The sequence below is a fragment of the Crocuta crocuta genome, unplaced genomic scaffold (genome assembly GCF_008692635.1).
Source record: "Crocuta crocuta isolate KB4526 unplaced genomic scaffold, BGI_CrCroc_1.0 scaffold469, whole genome shotgun sequence".
NCBI classification, from domain to species: domain Eukaryota; kingdom Metazoa; phylum Chordata; class Mammalia; order Carnivora; family Hyaenidae; genus Crocuta; species Crocuta crocuta.
Genome location: NW_027531907.1, coordinates 458,376 through 477,311, shown reverse-complemented (window position 1 = coordinate 477,311; position 18,936 = coordinate 458,376). Strand labels below are relative to the sequence as shown.

The 18,936-nt window shown below is 37.8% G+C and overlaps 1 protein-coding gene across 4 annotated transcripts in view; it reads left to right on the top strand.

The window, feature by feature from the left end:
* The window catches only part of HERC2 (HECT and RLD domain containing E3 ubiquitin protein ligase 2), a 273,851-nt gene that overhangs the window by 208,326 nt on the left and 46,589 nt on the right, over nt 1–18,936 (top strand). For all 4 annotated transcript variants that reach the window (XM_077774615.1, XM_077774617.1, XM_077774614.1 and 1 more), the window contains 5 exons: nt 742–913; nt 1,785–1,974; nt 2,500–2,640; nt 7,033–7,224; nt 9,997–10,150. In XM_077774615.1, the coding sequence (XP_077630741.1) occupies nt 742–913; nt 1,785–1,974; nt 2,500–2,640; nt 7,033–7,224; nt 9,997–10,150 (849 nt within the window). The remainder of the gene's footprint in view (nt 1–741; nt 914–1,784; nt 1,975–2,499; nt 2,641–7,032; nt 7,225–9,996; nt 10,151–18,936) is intronic.

The following is an 18,936-nucleotide window of genomic DNA, read 5'->3' as shown; positions in this document are numbered from 1 at the left end:
ACTGTCTGGGCAGCTCTCTCTNACCATCAGGTCCAGGGCTCTTATTTGTTGGGAGATTTTTGATTACTGATTCGATTTCTTCACTCGTTATGGGTCTGTTCAGGTTTTCTATTTCTTCCCGTGTGAATTTTGGTAGTGAGTGTGTGTTTAAGAATTTGCCCATTTCTTCTAAGTTGTCCAATTTGTTGGCATATAATTTTTCATAGTATTCCCTGATAATTGCTTGTATTTTGCCTTCTTAACTAACATAGACCATTGGTATCCACCTGTGGATACTTTTACACTTATCCCTTGGCTAAGGCTTGTGAACTCTTTACGCTGTGATGAGCTGGGACATGTGTCCAGTAAGACTATTATTGGTGAACATCTTGTCTTCTGTCCATTGTTTTGTATTATTTTTTGTTTTGCATTTCGATGGTAAGTAAATGCAGGTAGTTATTGTATTTTCATACCACATATATATGTTGTTATAAATGCATTAGCAAAAATCTCCATTCTTTTCTGCAGTTATAACAAAGCTTTGATGAAAATAGCTTCTTTATAGAAGTATAGATAGATAGGTTGTTTGTTGTTGTTTTTGATTTTGTTTTTATTCTGGGAGACCATTAATGAACAGAACTTGATCTGTAAAATAGCAAAATGCTGATTGCAGTATGTTTTAGAATTACACTGAAAGGTCAAATAGGAATAGAGCAAATTCTGATCTTTAAATTGAACCCACATTTTATTTTCCTTTTTCAGGTGTGCCTTCAGATGCTGATTCTTCTGCTGCCAGTAATAAAATTAGTGGTGCAAATAATTCTAAGCCAAATCGCCCTTCTCTTGCCAAGATTCTTCTGTCATTGGATGGAAATCTGGCCAAACAGCAGGCCTTATCTCATATACTTACAGCATTGCAAATCATGTATGCCAGGTAGGCTTGTTGGCTAACTTTTGAAATCTTGCAGCTATGTAAACTTTGGGTTTTCATATATTTGTTTGATCCTATGTCTAGGAGAATGTTGTGGTGTTATCTTTAAATACTATGAGTTCATATGCCCTTAGATAGTGAATGATGGTATCTTTGTGCATTCTTTAATGGGGGTTGAAACATGAATCAGAAATCCAAACTTAAAAACATTTTTGTTATTCTTTATGGCCAGTAAACTTTAAGCATTACTGTTTGAGGGATGAAATTGATACAAATTGATACATATTGATATGAAGATACAGTAATGTATAAGACGTCTGGTCATCTTCACTCAAACATTTGATAAGGTAGAGTTTTGATAATACCATCTTTCCAAATTTTGCTGCTATTTTCTCAGTCTTCTTAGTAAGTTGCCCATCTATCACGGTTGTGGACCTGATGAGTAGAAATAAGTTACATAGAAAAATTAATTTCAGATGAAAGTCCAACTCTTTCATTGAGAAGATGTTTAGTCTTTGCAGCTTTGTGTGAGGCACCCTTGGTAACCACTCTCAGTAAACAAAAAAGTATCCTCAACCTCTAACAATAACCCTAGAAGATTTCTCAGGGAAATCTGGGGGTTTATTCTTACCTGATTTTTATGTTTGGTATTTTTTCACTTATCATCATAGTGGTCATTCAAATAAATAGATCTTAAGTAAACTTTGTAGCTTTTAGCTGATGAATATTAGTTCATTATTTTCCCAAAACTCCTTTATGTGTATCCGATTATAATGAGGGCACCATTCAGTAAGGGCTTGTCCCCACTCCTGACTCTTCTGTCCTGCAGTGGTGAAGGGCAGTTCACCACAGGCCTGGCTTTCTCTCCTGACAGAGACGCGGTGGTCGGGGCCCTCATGCCGGCTGGCATGATTGCCCCAGTGGAGTGTCCCTCATTCTCCTCCTCGGCACCTCCTTCTGATGTGTCTGCTATGGCCAGTCCTGTGAATGGAGAGGAATGTATACTGGCTATTGGTATTGAAGACAGATTGAGTCCAAATCCATGGCAAGAAAAGAGAGGAGAGGTAAAAATAAATAGTAAAGCAATAAAGCAACATTAGATCAAAAAGGAAATGGTAGCTGCTTTGTGTCTAGAAAAGTATAAGTCATTCTTCCACTAAGAGTGCTTTTGTGCCTACACCTGTGATTTTTGGCTTGGATTAGAAAATATTTTATTTAAAAAGGATCTTTTTAGTGCTTAAATAGAAATTTATTCTTTTAAAAAGTTGCTAAATGCAAATCCATAGTCCTTTATCTGCAGTTCTGACACCTTAAAGCTATTTTGGGGAAAAACCCAACTTGAATAGATGTGAGCTCATATTAATCTTCATGTGACCATTGTGAATATTAATAGGTTTTCATGGGAGTATGAATGTGCTTAACTTTGCAGGGTTGCTGTGTATCTCCTGGAGCTGGTGATGTAGCACCTTGCTAACCTCTATAGCATCTTGGGCTTCCAGATGACCCAAGGTGTTTGAGGTCAGGCTACTTTTGTGGAAAGTGTGCCATGTTGCTGAATTTTTCCTTTCCTTGTATACTTTTTAAACTAGATGATCTCTTCTGAGGATGCTGTGACCCCCTCTGCAGTGACCCCATCTGCTTCCTCAGCTTCTTCTAGACCATTTATCCCAGTGACGGATGACCCAGGAGCTGCCAGCATCATTGCAGAAACTATGACAAAAACCAAAGAGGTCAAGGGGTTTTCTTCTTTAACATTTTATTTGGAATAATCTTAAATGTACACAAAAGTTGGAAAAGTAGTACATAGAAATACAACACATTATACTTCCATATGCCATTCACATAGGTTCTCCAGTTGTTGGCATTTCTGAACCATTGGTGGGGAGCTGTAAGGCACAGTCCCCATACATCCTTACGGGTTTAGTGTATATTTCCTGAGTGCCAGGGCATTAACATTAATCCAGAATTACTTTCTAATCCATAATCAGATTTTTGCTCATTGTCCTAATAGTATCCTTTATAGGTCTAGAACCCAACTCAGGGTTGTGTGTTGCTGCTATTTTCTCAGTCTTCTTAGTAAGTTGCCCATCTATCACGGTTGTGGACCTGATGAGTAGAAATAAGTTACATAGAAAAATTAATTTCAGATGAAAGTCCAACTCTTTCATTGAGAAGATATTTAGTCTTTGCAGCTTTGTGTTGTCTCTTTCGTACTCAATATGGAAAGTCCTTTATTTTGACTTAAATACCACAGGAAGGATGTAGAGTTCTTTTGATTGCATCCTACTGGGATATGTGCATTGTTGATTCACTGCATTACTGGTGATGTTAATTCTTCTTGCTTGGTTAAGAAGTGTCTGCCAGGTCTCTCTACCAGAAGTTAGTAAGAGTTTATTAATAAGTATTCATGGGGAGATACTTGGAGACTGTAAATACCTTGTTCCTTGTATTTTTACTCACTAGTTTTTAGTATCTGTTGATGATTCTTGCTGAATCCATTATTACTGTAGTAGTCGTCAAATGGTGATTTTTCAGATTTCGTCATTCCTTTTGGAAAATAATTGTTGCTGTTCTTCTATGAGAAGTTCCCTTCTCATTGTCTGTCTGTCTATCTATCTATGATGGTATAAAGTAGGATGAGATCCTACTTTTTTTTTTTAATTTTTTTTTTTGTTGTTTTTTTGTTTTTTTTGAGAGAGAGAATGAGAGAGACAGCATGAGCAGGGGAGGGTCAGAGAGAGAGGGAGACACAGAATCCAGAGACAGTCTCCAGACTCTGAGTTAGCTGTCAGCACAGAGCCTGATGTAGGGCTCGAACCCACGAACCATGAGATCACGACCTGAGCCGTAGTCAGATGCCCAACTGACTGAGCCACCCAGGCTCCACCGGTGGGATCCTACTTTACTCAAATAATCACGTACATTGCTATCCTCATTTGACACCCAAATTGTCCTAGACTTGGCCCTTGAGCCTTTTATGGCTAATTCATTTGTCCTGACATGTCCCCATAATTTTTTGAGCACTTCCTTACTTTTTGGCACATCAGTGTGTTCTGCACTTATCTTTCATTTGCTCTGCTCCTGCTCTGGAATCATCCATTTCTCCAAGGATCCCTGGTTCCTTTTAGTGGATCATAGAATTTAGAAACAAGATCTGGAAACTTGGTAAATTGATTTCTATTGGATGTTCATGGTTTACACCTTCTCAGCAAACATGTGTGCATCTGAGCATTTTTTTTCTCCTTCAGCATCTTATCTTTATAATAAACACTGAGGAACGCCTGGGTGACTCAGTCAGTTAAGCATTCCATTCTTGATTTCAGCTCAGGTCATGGTCTTGCAGTTAATGAGATCGAGCCCCATGTCAGACTCTGTGATGGCACCTTGGAGCCTGCTGGGGATTCTGTCTCTCCCTCTCTCTGCCTCTCCTTCACTTGCACGCACTTACGCATTCTCTCTCTCAAAATAAGTAAACAACAACAACAAAACCCCAGCAAAACCATGACTAGTTCAAACCACTGTTTTCAGCTTATAATAAACTAACCAAAAAACTATTTTCAGTTTCAGTCGAACACACAGGGTTTATCTTTGCTCCTCCCCTGTTTATTTTGTTTTGTTTTCTTTTTGTTCTGTCCCTACTTTTGAACTATATAATCCTTTCATTTGTTGCTGGATTAATTTGCTATTTTTTGAGTGTTTTTATACTTGTCTTCATAAAGGATACTACTGATCTGTAGTTTTCTTATGAAAACTTATGCCTGGTTTGTGTATCTGAGTAATGCCAGCCTTAATAGAATGTGCTAGTGTTTTTATTTTCTTGTTTTGTTTTTTTTAAAGAATAGTTTGAAGGGTCAGTGTTAGTTATTCTTTAACCATTTTGTAAAATTTTATCTGTCCTTTTAACATGTTCTCAAAATTTTTTGAGTGTTGCCTTGCTTTCTGGCACAGTACACTGTTCTAGGCTCAATGAAATGATTTATCCTCCAGCCCAGAAATCAAATGTTTCTCTAGGAAGTCTTGGTTCTGTTTAGTGGAGAATAGTATTTGGAAGGCAAGATCTGGGCCTTCAGAAAGTGAGAAACCTGATTCTGTTATTGGCAGTTTACTTACTCCCTCTTAAATAGCCAGCCTCCCATCTTGGCTACCACACCTGCCTCACATGGATACCCCCCATTCTCTGCACAGCTTCTGACACTCAAAACCAGTTTGACTTCTACAGGGATGACTTCTCAACTGCTTGAGTTGTGACCTCTCCTCATCTCCCAAGCTGGCTTGCCAAAGCAGGACCCCTTCTGCATTGCATGGCTTTGTCACACCAGCCACCCCCATATGTGGACACCCTCCTCAGCCCACTTAGGTGCCCTCTATGCTGGGCCATCTTACCCTGCTCACACTCTCTCCCTTGCCAGCATACCCGCTTTGGGGACAAACATGCATTCTTTTTTTTTTACGTTTTTGTTTAAATTCCAGTTAGTTAATAGTATAATATTAGTTTCAGGTATAAGTGATAGTGATTCAACATTTCCGCACAACACCTGGTGCTCATCAAACAAGTGTAATCCTTGATTTATTATGCTATTACTACCGGCAAAAAATATGTCCTATTGGAAATTATTCATAACCATCTGTGGTAATTAAAAAATTGCCATTTATAAATTAGGTGTCTAGACTCAACTTCTCATACTTCACAATCTCCTAGGATGAGGGTTTAATGCAGAAATCCTGAATTATATAAAATTTTTGCTTTTAGGTAGAAGAGGGATTTCTTTCCTACCAGTTTATTTAGGAGACATCGGTATTATCCAGATTATACCCTATTTTCCTATCATTTCAGTTTTGGTTTGATTCATAAATTATGGGAAAATAATTTTCATATTAGTATTGTTAGTATTAATCACGTTAATATATTCCACTGAATGCTTTCACTGGTCTTCAGTGAGTGAGATTGTGGAATGTCATCATTTCTGATGAACTTCACTTAATGATTCTCTGTGTCTCCATGCAAAGGAGCAAGGTCCATTTCTTTAAAGGGAGAAACTTTTCCTAGCTCAGAGAGGTATGGTGTCCAGGGCCTAAGTCAATAGAATTTGCACATTGGATGTGTCATATTCCCCTTAAGTTTCCCTTTGTGGGGCTTGTGCTTCCTCTATCTCATTTCTTTTTCTAGAAAGAGTTGGTACTGGTTTTGCTGATATCCAGAGAGTAGGAGAGAAGAGGAGAGGCACATCTGGGATCTTGTTCTTTCTCTGATGAGCTAGACTCTGCCTGGGGAACTAGAAGGTCCTGTCTTGTCCCCCATTCAGCACAGGGTCTCAGTGATTCCCATTCCTTCTACATTCAAAAGCTGTGGGATTTCCTACCTCTGATGGCTCCTTGTTTGTTTCTATAAGTCCAACCCCCAAGAGGCTCTTAGGTGTTAGATAGCAGGCTGTGAAGTAGCAGTCCTGGATGGGACATCTTCACAAGGTCAGAGGGCAGGTAAAGATGCTGCCACAGGCAAATAAGTGGCTCCGTTCCCCTGCTACAGGGGAGGGGGAGGTAAATGATGACAGGTGTGGTATGTTCTAGCTGAAATACTGTGAATGAGAAGTAAAAGGAGAATATTTTCATTTTCAAAGAACCCAAGGAAAAAGAGATTATTGATAATGTGTTACATGCCAGCAACAAGTCACTTTAAAGTGATTTAGAGATTCTAGGATAGAATTATATAGGGGATGTAGGCAAAATATGTAAAAGTACAAATTTAATTGATAGAAAATTCCTAAGCATATCTTATGAATGGGGTGGGGGCAAATTGTATCTGGTGTGACTTCATTCCAAGCCGTCCACCTGTGATACGAACTCGGTCACAGTATAAATTGTCATGTACTTATAGTTTATGTATGCCATTTCACAGATATTACCAGCATTTTGTAAAACAGTTAATTGGTCTTGAAAGTGTAGTACGTGGTAGTGGAAATTTTAGAGGTCTGTCCTTTTTTAACCTGGCATTTCATGGTCTTAAAGTCCTCATAAAGTCCCTGTTCATCATCAGTAGTAGTTGTGTATCCTTTAGGTTTATAGGTAAACTGATGACTGTTTTGTAATGTATCATTCCTCATTTGAATTGTTGGACCTTTTAGGATGTTGAAAGCCAAAATAAAGCATCAGGCCCAGAACCTCAGTCCTTGGATGAATTCACCAGTCTGCTGGTTGCAGATGACACTCGCGTCATGGTAGACTTGCTGAAGTTGTCCGTGTGCAGCCGGGCAGGGGACAAGGGCAGAGACGTGCTGTCAGCTGTGCTGTCTGGCATGGGTACCGCATACCCACAGGTGAGTCATGTGATGGGTGTCATGGGCTCCTCTCTGAGGGATATGCTCCTGTTGACATCACACCTTCTCTCATTCTTTATTTTATTCTAGCAGACAGCAGTTTAGAAGGACCCCTCGTAAACAAGCCCTTTCTGTCATGTGTGCTGTAATTGTCCTTATTGTGCCTTCTGACATCATTTTGGTATTTTTTGCCATTTAGAAATTTCCAATTTTTATGAAGTTGGACCATCCAGTTTTTTTCATTGATGGCTTCTGGATTTTGTATTATTGCTGAAAAAATGCTTACCTACATAACATTATTTAAAGAAAATCTCCCAAGTGTCTTCTAATTATTTTTAGGATTTCATCTATTATATTTACATTTTTGATCTATCTGGAATTTATCTTGATATAAGGGATAAAGTGGGGATCCAACTTTATTTTTGCCTAGATGGCAAACTTGTTGTCTCACAACCATTTATTGAATAATCCATCCTTTTCCCAATGATTTGAAAACCATTTTAATCATATTTTAAATTCCTGTATATATTTGGGTCCATTAGTGGACTCTTCTGTTCCATTAACCTTTTATTGTCTAATACCACAGTGATTTAACTACTATGCTTTAAAATAGCTTTAATAGCTGGTAACATAGGGTTCAAAGGATTTTCTACTGTGGTGGCTAGCTGAGCCATCCGGTATAGTGGCTTCTAGTCACAGGTACCTGTTGACCACTTGACAACTAGTGAAGTTGTCATTTTATTTAGCTTTAACAAATTTAAATTTGTATAGCCACATGTGGCTAGTTTAGGGTATAAAGTCAGTATCATATCAGTACATCTTAGTAATTGGATTAATCAGTCCTAAAACTTTTTGGCTTCCTAAAGACTCTTATTTATCAATGGCCTTCTTCTGCCTTTTCAGAACTGGCCACGTCAAGGAGTCTGATGCCGTGTGCTCTGTACAGAAATGTACCTGTGTTTCTCTGGGCCCCATATCACTGCTGCCCAAATGAGAAAGTACTTAAGTATGGTTAAGTGGTCTTGAAAACATAGTAAATGATTTGGTAGTTAATAAATTAAATGGTTTGGGGCTTGTTATTTCTTAATCATATTCAGGAAGAACAGGAGGTAGGTTTCCTACTTTCTAGTTTTTCAAGGCAAGGTACTTGGCATAATTCTGAGAGACTGAATGAAGATGAATTGCCACAAGCAAAAGCTTTTTTTTGTTTTCGTTTTTGTTTTTTACAAGTTTATTGCATTTGTGAGAGGAAAGGATATGAATGAGGATATGAATGAGGACATGGATTTAAAGTCATAATGCCCAGCATTTGTTACACACATACCTGCCAGGCCTGGTTCTGAGTGCATTCTCAGTATAGATGATAGGTATTCTCTGTTTACAGATGTTGAAACTGAGGCTCTGAGAGGTTGTCCACTGGCTCATGGACACTCAGGTTGCTGGTGGTTGGGAGAAATGGGGGAAGTGCTCTTAGGGCAGAGCCACATTTGTGATGCCTGTGTCACCCTCTTCTTGTTGACCTCTCCTGGGAGTATGATGGGATTTTCAGAGCAAGATTGTGAAGTCCAGAAAATGCCTGGTAGACTGTGTGTTAGCTGTTTGATGATACCAAAATGTGTGTCTTGGTGACGCACACCAGGTTTAAGGGGAAACAGAAGCAAAGATAGGATTGTCTTCAGACTATCCTGGCCAGGGGCAAGACACTAGTCCTATGTCACCCTAATCTAATATTTGGGACTCTTAAAAGAGAGATGTTTGAATTTTTAGTCCTATTACCTAGATAGCAGTGATATTAGTTTGTCATTAATAAAACTATTTACTAAGCTAATCTGTTTATCTACATATGAGGAAAAATAGAGGAGAAAAATCATTTATTCCTGAAAAGTATGGAACAGAATAATTTTTTCCCTAAATTTAAAAAATTTGTAGGTTCTTACTGCTACAATAATATACTCTTATTTATTTTTAAAAATAGAAATCAAAGAGTTTATTATCACCACTGTTTACCACTTCAGTGGTGTGAAGCGGTAAAATTTTTAAATGAAATAAGGACTGGGATACCTGGGTAGCTCAGTCGGTTAAGCATCTGACTCTAGATTGGCTCAGGTCATGATCTCATGGTTCACAAGTTTGAACCCCACCATCAGTCTCTATGCTAACAGTGGGAACCTACTTGGGATTCTCTCTCTCACCCTCTCTCTCTGCCTCTCCTCTGTGAGTGTTCTCTCTCTCTCAAAATAAATAAATAAGTTTTTAAAAAATGAAATAAGGACATTATGGATTGTTGAGGGAAGATGGTATCAGCGCTGACCCTTTATGTCCTGGGTCAGAAGAAATCCCACTTAGGTTTGTGTTTGTAGCTACTCATTTCAGGTACTATACTGCTGTTTGGTCTGGGTGGCTTAATCGTTCTTCTCTATTTCTGCCCCCTCCTGCTTGACCCCCAGTGACCTCTAGGATTTTGGTCATTTTTATCACCTTCTGCTCCTTCCCTTGATATTTTTTTCCTGAGGCAGACTTTTTGTCACTAGGAAGTAATCTTGCCTTGGTATAAAAAACTGTTGTGATCACAGGTTTATCATTTGGCACATATTGAATGTTTTGTGTATGTTAGGCAGTTCCCAGCTACTTAAAAGCTTCACCGCACCTCTGTGAGGTCTATACTGTCTTGATTTTATAGGCGAGGGAACCAAGCCCTGACTTAAACTAGATTTATCAAATTCTGAAGTCCTGTTCTGGTGACCTGATCTGTGTCCCTCTTTCCTCCCCCAGGTGGCAGATATGTTGCTGGAGCTCTGTGTCACTGAGTTGGAGGATGTGGCCACAGACTCACAGAGTGGTCGCTTGTCTTCTCAGCCTGTGGTGGTGGAGAGTAGCCATCCCTACACAGACGACACTTCCTCCAGTGGCACAGTGAAGATACCAGGTACTCAGTACTGGCCCAGGGGGAGGACGATAGAAGGATCTCTGCCTGTAGAACAGCTTCATTTCTGTAACTGCATCAGAAGTAACCATTACCATTTTATAGAAAAGAAGCTACAAAATTGCTTTAAAATTATTCCCCCACTTTCTATTTTTTTATTTTTATTTTTTTTAAATATTTTTATTTATTTCTAGGAGAGAAAGAGAGAGACAGTGTGAGCAGGGGAGGGTCAGAGAGGGAGACACAGACTCTGAAATAGGCTCCAGGCTCTGAGCTGGCAGTCAGCACAGAGCCTGACGCGGGGTTCGAACCCACGAACCACGAGATCATGACCTAAGCGAAAGTCAGACGCTTAACCGACTAAGCCACCCAGGTGCCCCTCCCCCACTTTTTAAAAAATACTTTTTTTCCCCCAGAATAAACATGATACAGAAAACCATGCAGAATACATGTTTAGCTTAATGATTATCAGGTGTGGTTTGCCTTAATCACCAAAACTCAGATCTAGAAGAAGTCCTGTGCCAATTTCTAGAAACTTCTGTGTCCTCATTAAAGTGATTGCTGTTTTGACTTGGAGATAATGCTGACTTGTATTTCTGGGCAATTTCTGTTATCCAGGCATACATCCACTTCTTAAGTCTCTAATTAATAGTTTCTATCTTTTAAGTTTCTTATTCTAACTTTAGATTTTTCCTTGGTTTTCTTTTTTCCTTTTTTTTTTTTTTTAAACCAATCTACGTATTGAGGAATCTTGGCTTTTGACCCATTAGGCTTCCCTGCAGCCTGGATAGCCTGCTGCACTTCAGCCTATTCTTCATCCTTGTCTTTCTGCAAATTTGTTCTGATTCAGAGTTCCAAGTAGTTCAGCCCCTTTGGCAAGACCATTGGTAGTTGTGTCCCTGTGCTTTATGTGATGTCAGCACCTACTGATGCTCAGAGCTTGAGGCCATTAATCCATTGGGAGGGTTGCAAAAACGGTGCTATTCTAATTGTTCCACTTCTTTTCCTATTTATTAGCTGGAATACTTTATAAAGAGATATTTTCCCTCATCCTTTAGTTGGTATCCAGGGGTGCTGTTTGCATAAGCAAGACAGGATTAAATGCTTGAATTTTTCTTCTATTTATATTTTTAAGAGGATGAATTGATTGCCTATCATTCTTTGATAGGTTTTTTAGAGGTTTTTTTTTTCTTTTATATGGTGGTGAACTCATGGATTTAAACGTATATGTTTATGATGGGCTTTAATCCCTTGTGACTATTATTCTATTGAAGCTCAAATTATCCCATCTCTAGACATCAGGAACCTCTTCACTTTGTTCCAGAATGACATTGGTGATCCATTGATCACCTCCATGCAGTCTGGTATGATAAGATGCTTTAGGTTTGTCATATAGTTTCTGTCCCCCACCTGGAATCTTCCTTGGTGTCTTTTAGTGGAGAAGGCATTTTAGATTACTGGGCTGTCCTTGTTTCTAGACCTTTTCAGTAGACAGAGGTAGGATGAATGGTTGGGCAGTCCCCTGACCTCTTTTTTAGTTCATACTGATACATTGGATTCAAATTCAGAACTGTAGGGTTTCTGTTAACCTCTTACGTTACCTCTGTATTTTCTTCTATACTGAAACTCTTGGTTAGATAGGGGATGACAGAATTATAAGATCTCACAATTATTCATTTGCTTTATTTCACAGTACAGAAACTAGGGACTAAGGATACAAATCTAATATAAATAAACATGTTTGTTTCGCTTATTCTCTCTTCCTTCTCCCAACTTTATTAAAATGTTATTATACTGTATCTACCAGAGCATAATAACCATTATATACCATACTTCTATTTAATCTTCATTTAGTCTTATTCTTACTCTGTTTAATGCTCACTTCTAATCCTTTACTTTCTCTTTTTAAAATGTTTATTCATTTGGAGAGAGAGAAAGAGTGAGAAAGAGGAGGGAGGAAATCCCAAGCAGGCTCTGTGCTGTCAGCTCAGAGCACATCATGGGGCTCAATCTCCTGAACAATACCATGACCTGAGCCGAAATCAAGAGTTGGTCACTCAACTGACTGAGCCATCCAGGGACCCTATCTCTTTTTTCTTTATGACTGTCTGAAGCTCACTCTCTAGTCAGTTCTTCAGCAGGGCTCAGGATAGCAGCCCTGGAATTGGCTTGTCCATGACAGTTTGTGCTCAACCTTGAAAGTTAGGTTTTCTTTCAATTTTTGGATCCCATATTCTTCCTCTGTGAAAGTATGATGGTGATAATCTGTTTTTCCACTTATATGTTGTGCTTTGTTTCAGTAATTTTACTAGAATATATTTTCATAATGGTTATTATATAGGTAATATTCACAGATAGGTGATATGTTCCTTTAAAATGCAGTTTTAGGTCTTTTCTCTCTATAACAGTTTGTACTGTTTGCATCCCTTAGCCCTCTTTTGTGGACACATGATCATCATTGTGTGTTGGATACCTTTTAGAGTCCATGTTAACTATCGTCTCTTTCAAACACTTTGTACCTTTTTCTTTTTCTTCCTTTCCTCCTTCTGTTTGTGTTAAAGCACCATCTATTGTGTTCATTTGTTCCTTTGCCCTTTTCTAATTTAGTCTATATTTTATAAATTTTTTTTACTGAATTTAATATTTAAATTTAATATTTTGGTTGTCCTAATTTTAACTTCTGTTGTTTCTTTCATATCTTGTTTGATTCTGTTACTTTTTTAAAACTTCTTTGGAAATAATAAGCCTAAGTGTCCATCAACATACGAATGGATCAAGAAGATGTGGTTTATCTATACGATGAAATACTACATGGCAATGAGAAAGAATGAAATCTGGCCATGTGTAGCAACATGGATGGGCCTTGAGGGTGTTATGCTGAGTGAAATAAGTCAGGCAAAGAAGGACAAATACCATATGTTTGCACGTATAGGAGGATGAGGAGGAGCTTAACGGAGGACCATGGGGGAGAAGAAGGGGGAAATAGTGGGAGAGAGGGAGAGAGGCAAACCATGAGAGACTTTTGAATGCTGAGAACAAACTGAAGACTGATGGGTGTAGGGGGAGGAGGGGGAAGATGGGCATGGAGGAGAGCACTTGTGGGGATGAGCATTGGATGTTATATGGAAACCAACTTGACAATAAACTATTTGTTAAAAAAAAAATGTACCCAGAAAATAAACTAGAAGTATCATGAAAAAAAAATAAATAAAATAAAAAATAAAACTTCTTTGAAAATAATAGAGTACAGTTTTGACCTTTTTTGTGGGCACATAATTCTGACCTGTTTCATCAGAGGGATGTTATTCTGTATCTTACTTTCTCTTTCCTAATAATAACTTTGTATTGAATTTGACCTTGATACTTTTATCTTGTTCATTTTTAGTGAAAAAAATTTTGTAACTTTTAGAAAAGTTTTCCTAACTCTAAGCTATTACTCTTTCATGATAGAAAATTTTTTTAAAACAGGTATTTCTATTGAGCATTTGCCTAACACAAAATTCTGGTGGTCCTCTTCATCTTCTGTTTTTCTCTTACTTCATACACATTCCACCAGCAAATCCTGTCATTTCTACTTTAAAAAAGGACTTAATTCCAGTGTAGTTAACAGTGTTATATTAGTTTCAGGTGTACAATAGAGTGATTCAACAATTCTTTACATCACCTGGTGCTCATCACAACATTGCAGTCCTTAATCCCCATCACCTATTTCAACTAAACCAACACACACCTCCCCTCCGGTAGCCATCAGTTTGTTTTCTGTAGGTAAGAGTCTGTTTCTTGGTTTCTCTCTCCCTCTCCTTCTCTCTTTCCCTTTGTTCCTTTGCTTTGAATGAAATCAGATGGTATTTGTCTTTCTCTGACTGACTTATTTCATTAGCATTATACTCTCTAGCTTCTTCCATGTCATTGCAAATAGCAAGATTTCATTCATTTTGATGGCTAATGAGTATTTCCCTGTGTATACATACCACATTTTTTTAATCTATTCATTGATCAGTGGATACTTGGGCTGTTTCCATATCCTCGCTAGTATAAATAATGCTGCTATGAACATTGGGGTGCAGTATCCCTTTGAATTAATATTTTTGTATTTGGGGGGTAAATACCCAGTGGTGCAATTACTGGATTATAAGGTAGTTCTATTTTTAACTTTTTAAAAAATTTTTCTTAATTTTTTAAATTTATTTCTGAGAGAGAGAGATAGCGTGAGCAGGGGAGAGGGTCAGAGAGAGGGAGACACAAATCTGAAACGGGCTCCAGGCTCTGAGCTAGCTGTCAGGACAGAGCCCGGTGTGGGGCTCGAACCCATGACCCATGAGATCATGACCTGAGCCGAAGTCGGCCGCTTAACTGACTGAGCCACCCAGGTGCCCCTATTTTTAACTTTTAAAGGAAGCTCTATACTGTTTTTCATAGTAGCTGTACTGGTTTGCATTCCCACCAGCAGGGCAAAAGGGTTCCCTTTTGTCTACATACTTGCCAACACTTGCTGTTTCTTGTGTTTTTGATTTTAGCTATTTGACAGGTGTGATGTGGTAATACCTCATTATAGTTTTGATTTGCATTTCCCTGATGATAAGTGATGTTGAGTATCCTTTCATGTGTTTGTTGGATTATCTGTATATTTTCTTTGGAGAAATGTCTATTCATATCTTCTGCACATTTTTAGTTATTTGTTTTTTTGGATGTTGAATTGCATCAATTCTTTATGTATTTTGGTCACTAACCCTTTATTAGATATGTCATCTGCAAGTATCTTCTCCTATACATGCTCTTTAGTTTTGTTGATTGTTTCCTCTGCTGTGCAGAGCTTTTTATTTTGATGAAATTCCATTAGTTTATTTTTACTTTTATTTTCCTTGCCTCAGGAGACATCTAGAAAAATGTTGCTATGGCTGATGTCAGAGACATTACTGCCTGTGCTCTCTTCTAGGATTTTTAGGGCATTAGGTCTTACATTTAGGTCTTTAATTTATTTTGAACTTATTTTTGTTTATGGTATAACAAAGTGGTCCAGTTTCATTCTTTAGCATATTGCTATCTAGTTTTCTCAACCACATTTGTTGGAGAGACTTTTTTTTTTCCCATTGCATGTTCTTTCCTGCTTGGTCAAAAATTAACTGACCGTATAACTGTGGTTTATTTCTTGGTTTTCTGTTCTCTTCTATTGATCCATTTGTCTGTTTTTATGTCAGTTCCATACTGTTTGATGACTCCATCTTGGTAATAAAACTTGAAGTCTGGAATTGTGATGCCTCCAGCTTTGTCTTTCTTTTTCAAGGTTGCTTTGAGTGTACAAAGTCTTTTGTGGTTCCATGTAGATTTTAGGATTGTGTGTTCTGGCTCTGTGAAAAATGCTGTTGGTCTTTGGATAGGGATTTCATTAAATGTGTAGGTTGCTTTGGGTAGTATAACAGTATTTATTTAACAGTATTTGTTCTTCTAATCCATGAACATGGAATGTCTTTCCATTTTTTTGTGTCTTCAATTTCTTTCATTAGTATTTTATAGTTTTAATAGTACAGCTCGTTCTCCTTTTTGGTTAGGTTTATTCCTAGGTATCTTACTATTTTGGGGGCAATTGTAAATGGGATTGTTTTCTTTAGTATCTCTTTCTTCTGCTTCATTATTAGTGTACAGAAATGCACATTAATTTTGTATCCTGCGATATAATATCTCATTGATATATAATCATGTTGATGAATTTGTGAATGTTGAACCACCCTTGCATCCCCAGAATAAGTTCCATTTTTTGTGGTGAATTTTTTTTTTAATATTATGTTGAATTTGGTTTGATAGTATTTTTTTGAGATTTTTTTGCATCAGAAATATTGGCCTGTAGTTCTCTTTTTTTATATGCTGTCTTTATCTGGTTTTGGTATCAGGGTGATACTGGATTCATAGAATGAGCTTAGAAGTTTTCCTTCCTCGCCTGTTTTTTGAAATAGTTTGAGAAGAACAGGTATTAACTCTTCTTGTTAATGTTTGGTGGAGTTCACCTGTGAAGCTGTCTAGTCCTGGATTTTTATTTATTGGGAGTTTTTTGATTACTGATTCAGTCTTCTTGCTGGTAATTGGTCTATTCAAATCTTCAATTTTTTCCTGTTTCAGGTTTGGTAGCTAATATGTTTTTAGCGATTTTTCCATTTTCTTCTAGGTTGTATAATTTTTTGGCATATGGTTTTTAATAACATTGCCTTACAATTTTATGTATTTCTGTGGTGTTGATTGTTATTTCTCCTCTTTCATTTGTCTTTTTTCTTTGATGAGTCTAGCTAGAGGTTTATCAGTTTTGTTGATCTTTTCAAGGAACTAGCTCCTAGTTTTATTGATCTGTTGTATTGGTTTTTTTAGTTGTTATATCATTTATTTCTACTTCAATATTTATTATTTTCTTCCTTCTGCTGATTTTACATTTGGTTTGTTGTTCTTTTTCTAGCTCTTGTAAATGTAAAGTTAGGTTGTGTATGTAAGATTTTTCTGTTTTCTTCATGTAGGCCTGTATTGCTATAAACTTCCCTCTTAGAACCATTTTTGTTGCATTTCAAAAGTTTTGGACCGTTTGATTCCATGTACTTTTTTTTTTCAAAGTTTATTCATTTTGAGAGAGAGAGAGAGCCAGCAGAAGCAGGGTGGGGCAGAGAGAGAGAGTGTCAGTCTCAAGCAGGCTCCATGGTGTCAGCTCAGAGCCAGATGTGGGGCCCAAACCCACAAACCATGAGTTCATGACTTGAGCTGAAATCCAGAGTCACATGCTTAACCAACTAAGCCACCTAGGCACCCCTGATTCCATGTGCTTTTTAATTTCTTCTTTGATTTCTTGGTTAACTCATTTATTTTTCAGTAGCATATTATTTACCCTCCATGTATTTGTTGTTTTTGCCGATTTTTCCTGTAGTCGATTTCTAGTTTCATAATGTTGTGATCAGAAAAGATGCATGGTATGACTTTGATTTTCTTGAATTTGTCAAAGCTTGTTTTGTGGACTACTATGTGATCTATTTTGAAGGATGTTCTGTGCCCTCCTGAAAAGAACATGTATTCTACTATTTTAGAATGGAATGTCCTGAATATGTGTGTTAAATTCATCTGGTCCAGTGTGTCATTCAAAGCCACTGTTTTCCTTATTGATTTTTCTGTTTGGATGATCTGTCCATCAGTGTAAGTGGAGTGTTAAAATCCCCTATTATTATTATGTTACTTTCAGTTAGTTTCTTTATGTTTGTTATTAACTATTTTATGTATTTCAGTATTCCTGTATTGAGTGCATAAATATTTACAACAGTTTTTGTTGGATTGTCCTCTTTATTATTATATAGTGTCCTTCTTTGTTGTTACAATCTTAGTTTTAAAATCTTATTTTCTCTGATATAAGTATTGCCACTTTGGCTTTCCTTGATATCCATTTGTATAAGTGTTTTTTCACTACCCTCACTTTCAATCTTCAGGTGTCTTTAGGTCTGAAATAAGTCTCTTGTAGGCAGCATATAGATAGGTCCTGGTTTTTTTTTTAATCCATTCTGACACCCTGGAACATTTAGTTGGAACATTATTTCATTTGTTGGAACATTTAGTCCATTTTACGTTCAAAGTGAATGTATGACAAAGTACTGATAGATATGTATTTATTGACATGTTGTTACTTGTTTTGCAGTTGTTTCTGAGGTTTTTCTCTGATCCTTTTTTCCTTCTCTCTTTCATGGTTTACTGGTTTTCATTAGTGATATATTTGGATTTCTTTCTCTGTATTCTTTGCATATCTTATTAGTTTTTGATTTGTGGTTGCCATTAGATTTGTGTATAACATCAGTCTGTATTAAGTTGATGGTTGCTTAAGTTTGAACCCATTTTTTCCCTCTTCTCTCCCCCATTGTTTTAGTGTATGCTGTCATATTTTACATCTTTTTATATTGTGAATACCTTGACTGATTTTAGTTGTATCATTTTCTTCACCCAGTCTTTGGGTTCTTTTCTGGGTTGTTTGGTCTGATGTGAGTGTTACCTAGTTGTATCTGTGGAGTAAAGTGAGTTTAGGGTTTTCCTCTGCCATCTTCCCCAGAAGTGCTTATCATTTTTACTTTTATTTTTTTCCTTAAATGGTTTATAGTCAAGTTGGTTTCCATATAACACCCAGTGCTCATCCCAACAAGTGCCCTCCTCCATGCCCATCACCTCCCTTCCTCCCTCCCCCTCCTCCATCAGCCCTCAGTTTGTTCTCAGCATTCAAGAATCTCTCATGGTTTGCCTTCCTCTCGCTCCCCCACTATTTTTCCCCTCTTCTCCCCCATGGTCCTCCTTTAAGTTCCTCCTCATCCTCCTATACGTGCAAACATATGGTATCTGTCCTTCCCTGCCTGCCTTATTTCGCTCAGCATAGCACCCTCAAGGTCCATCCATGTTGCTACACATGGCCAGATTTCATTCTTTCTCATTGCCATGTAGTATTCCATCGTATAGATAAACCACATCTTCTTGATCCATTCGTCCGTTGATGGACACTTAGGCTCTTTCCATGCTGCGGCCATTGTTGAGAGTGCTGCTATGAACATTGGGGTACATGTGCCCCTATGCATCAGCACTCCTGTATCCCTTAGGTAAATTCCCAGCAGTGCTATTGCTGGGTCATAAGGGAGTTCTACTGTTCATTTTTTGAGGAACCTCCACACTGGTTTCCAGAGGGGTTGCACCAGATTACATTCCCACCAAAAGTGGAGGAGGGTGCCTGTTTCTCCACATCCTTGCCAGCATCTGTAGTCTCCTGATTTGTTCATTTTAGCCACTCTGAC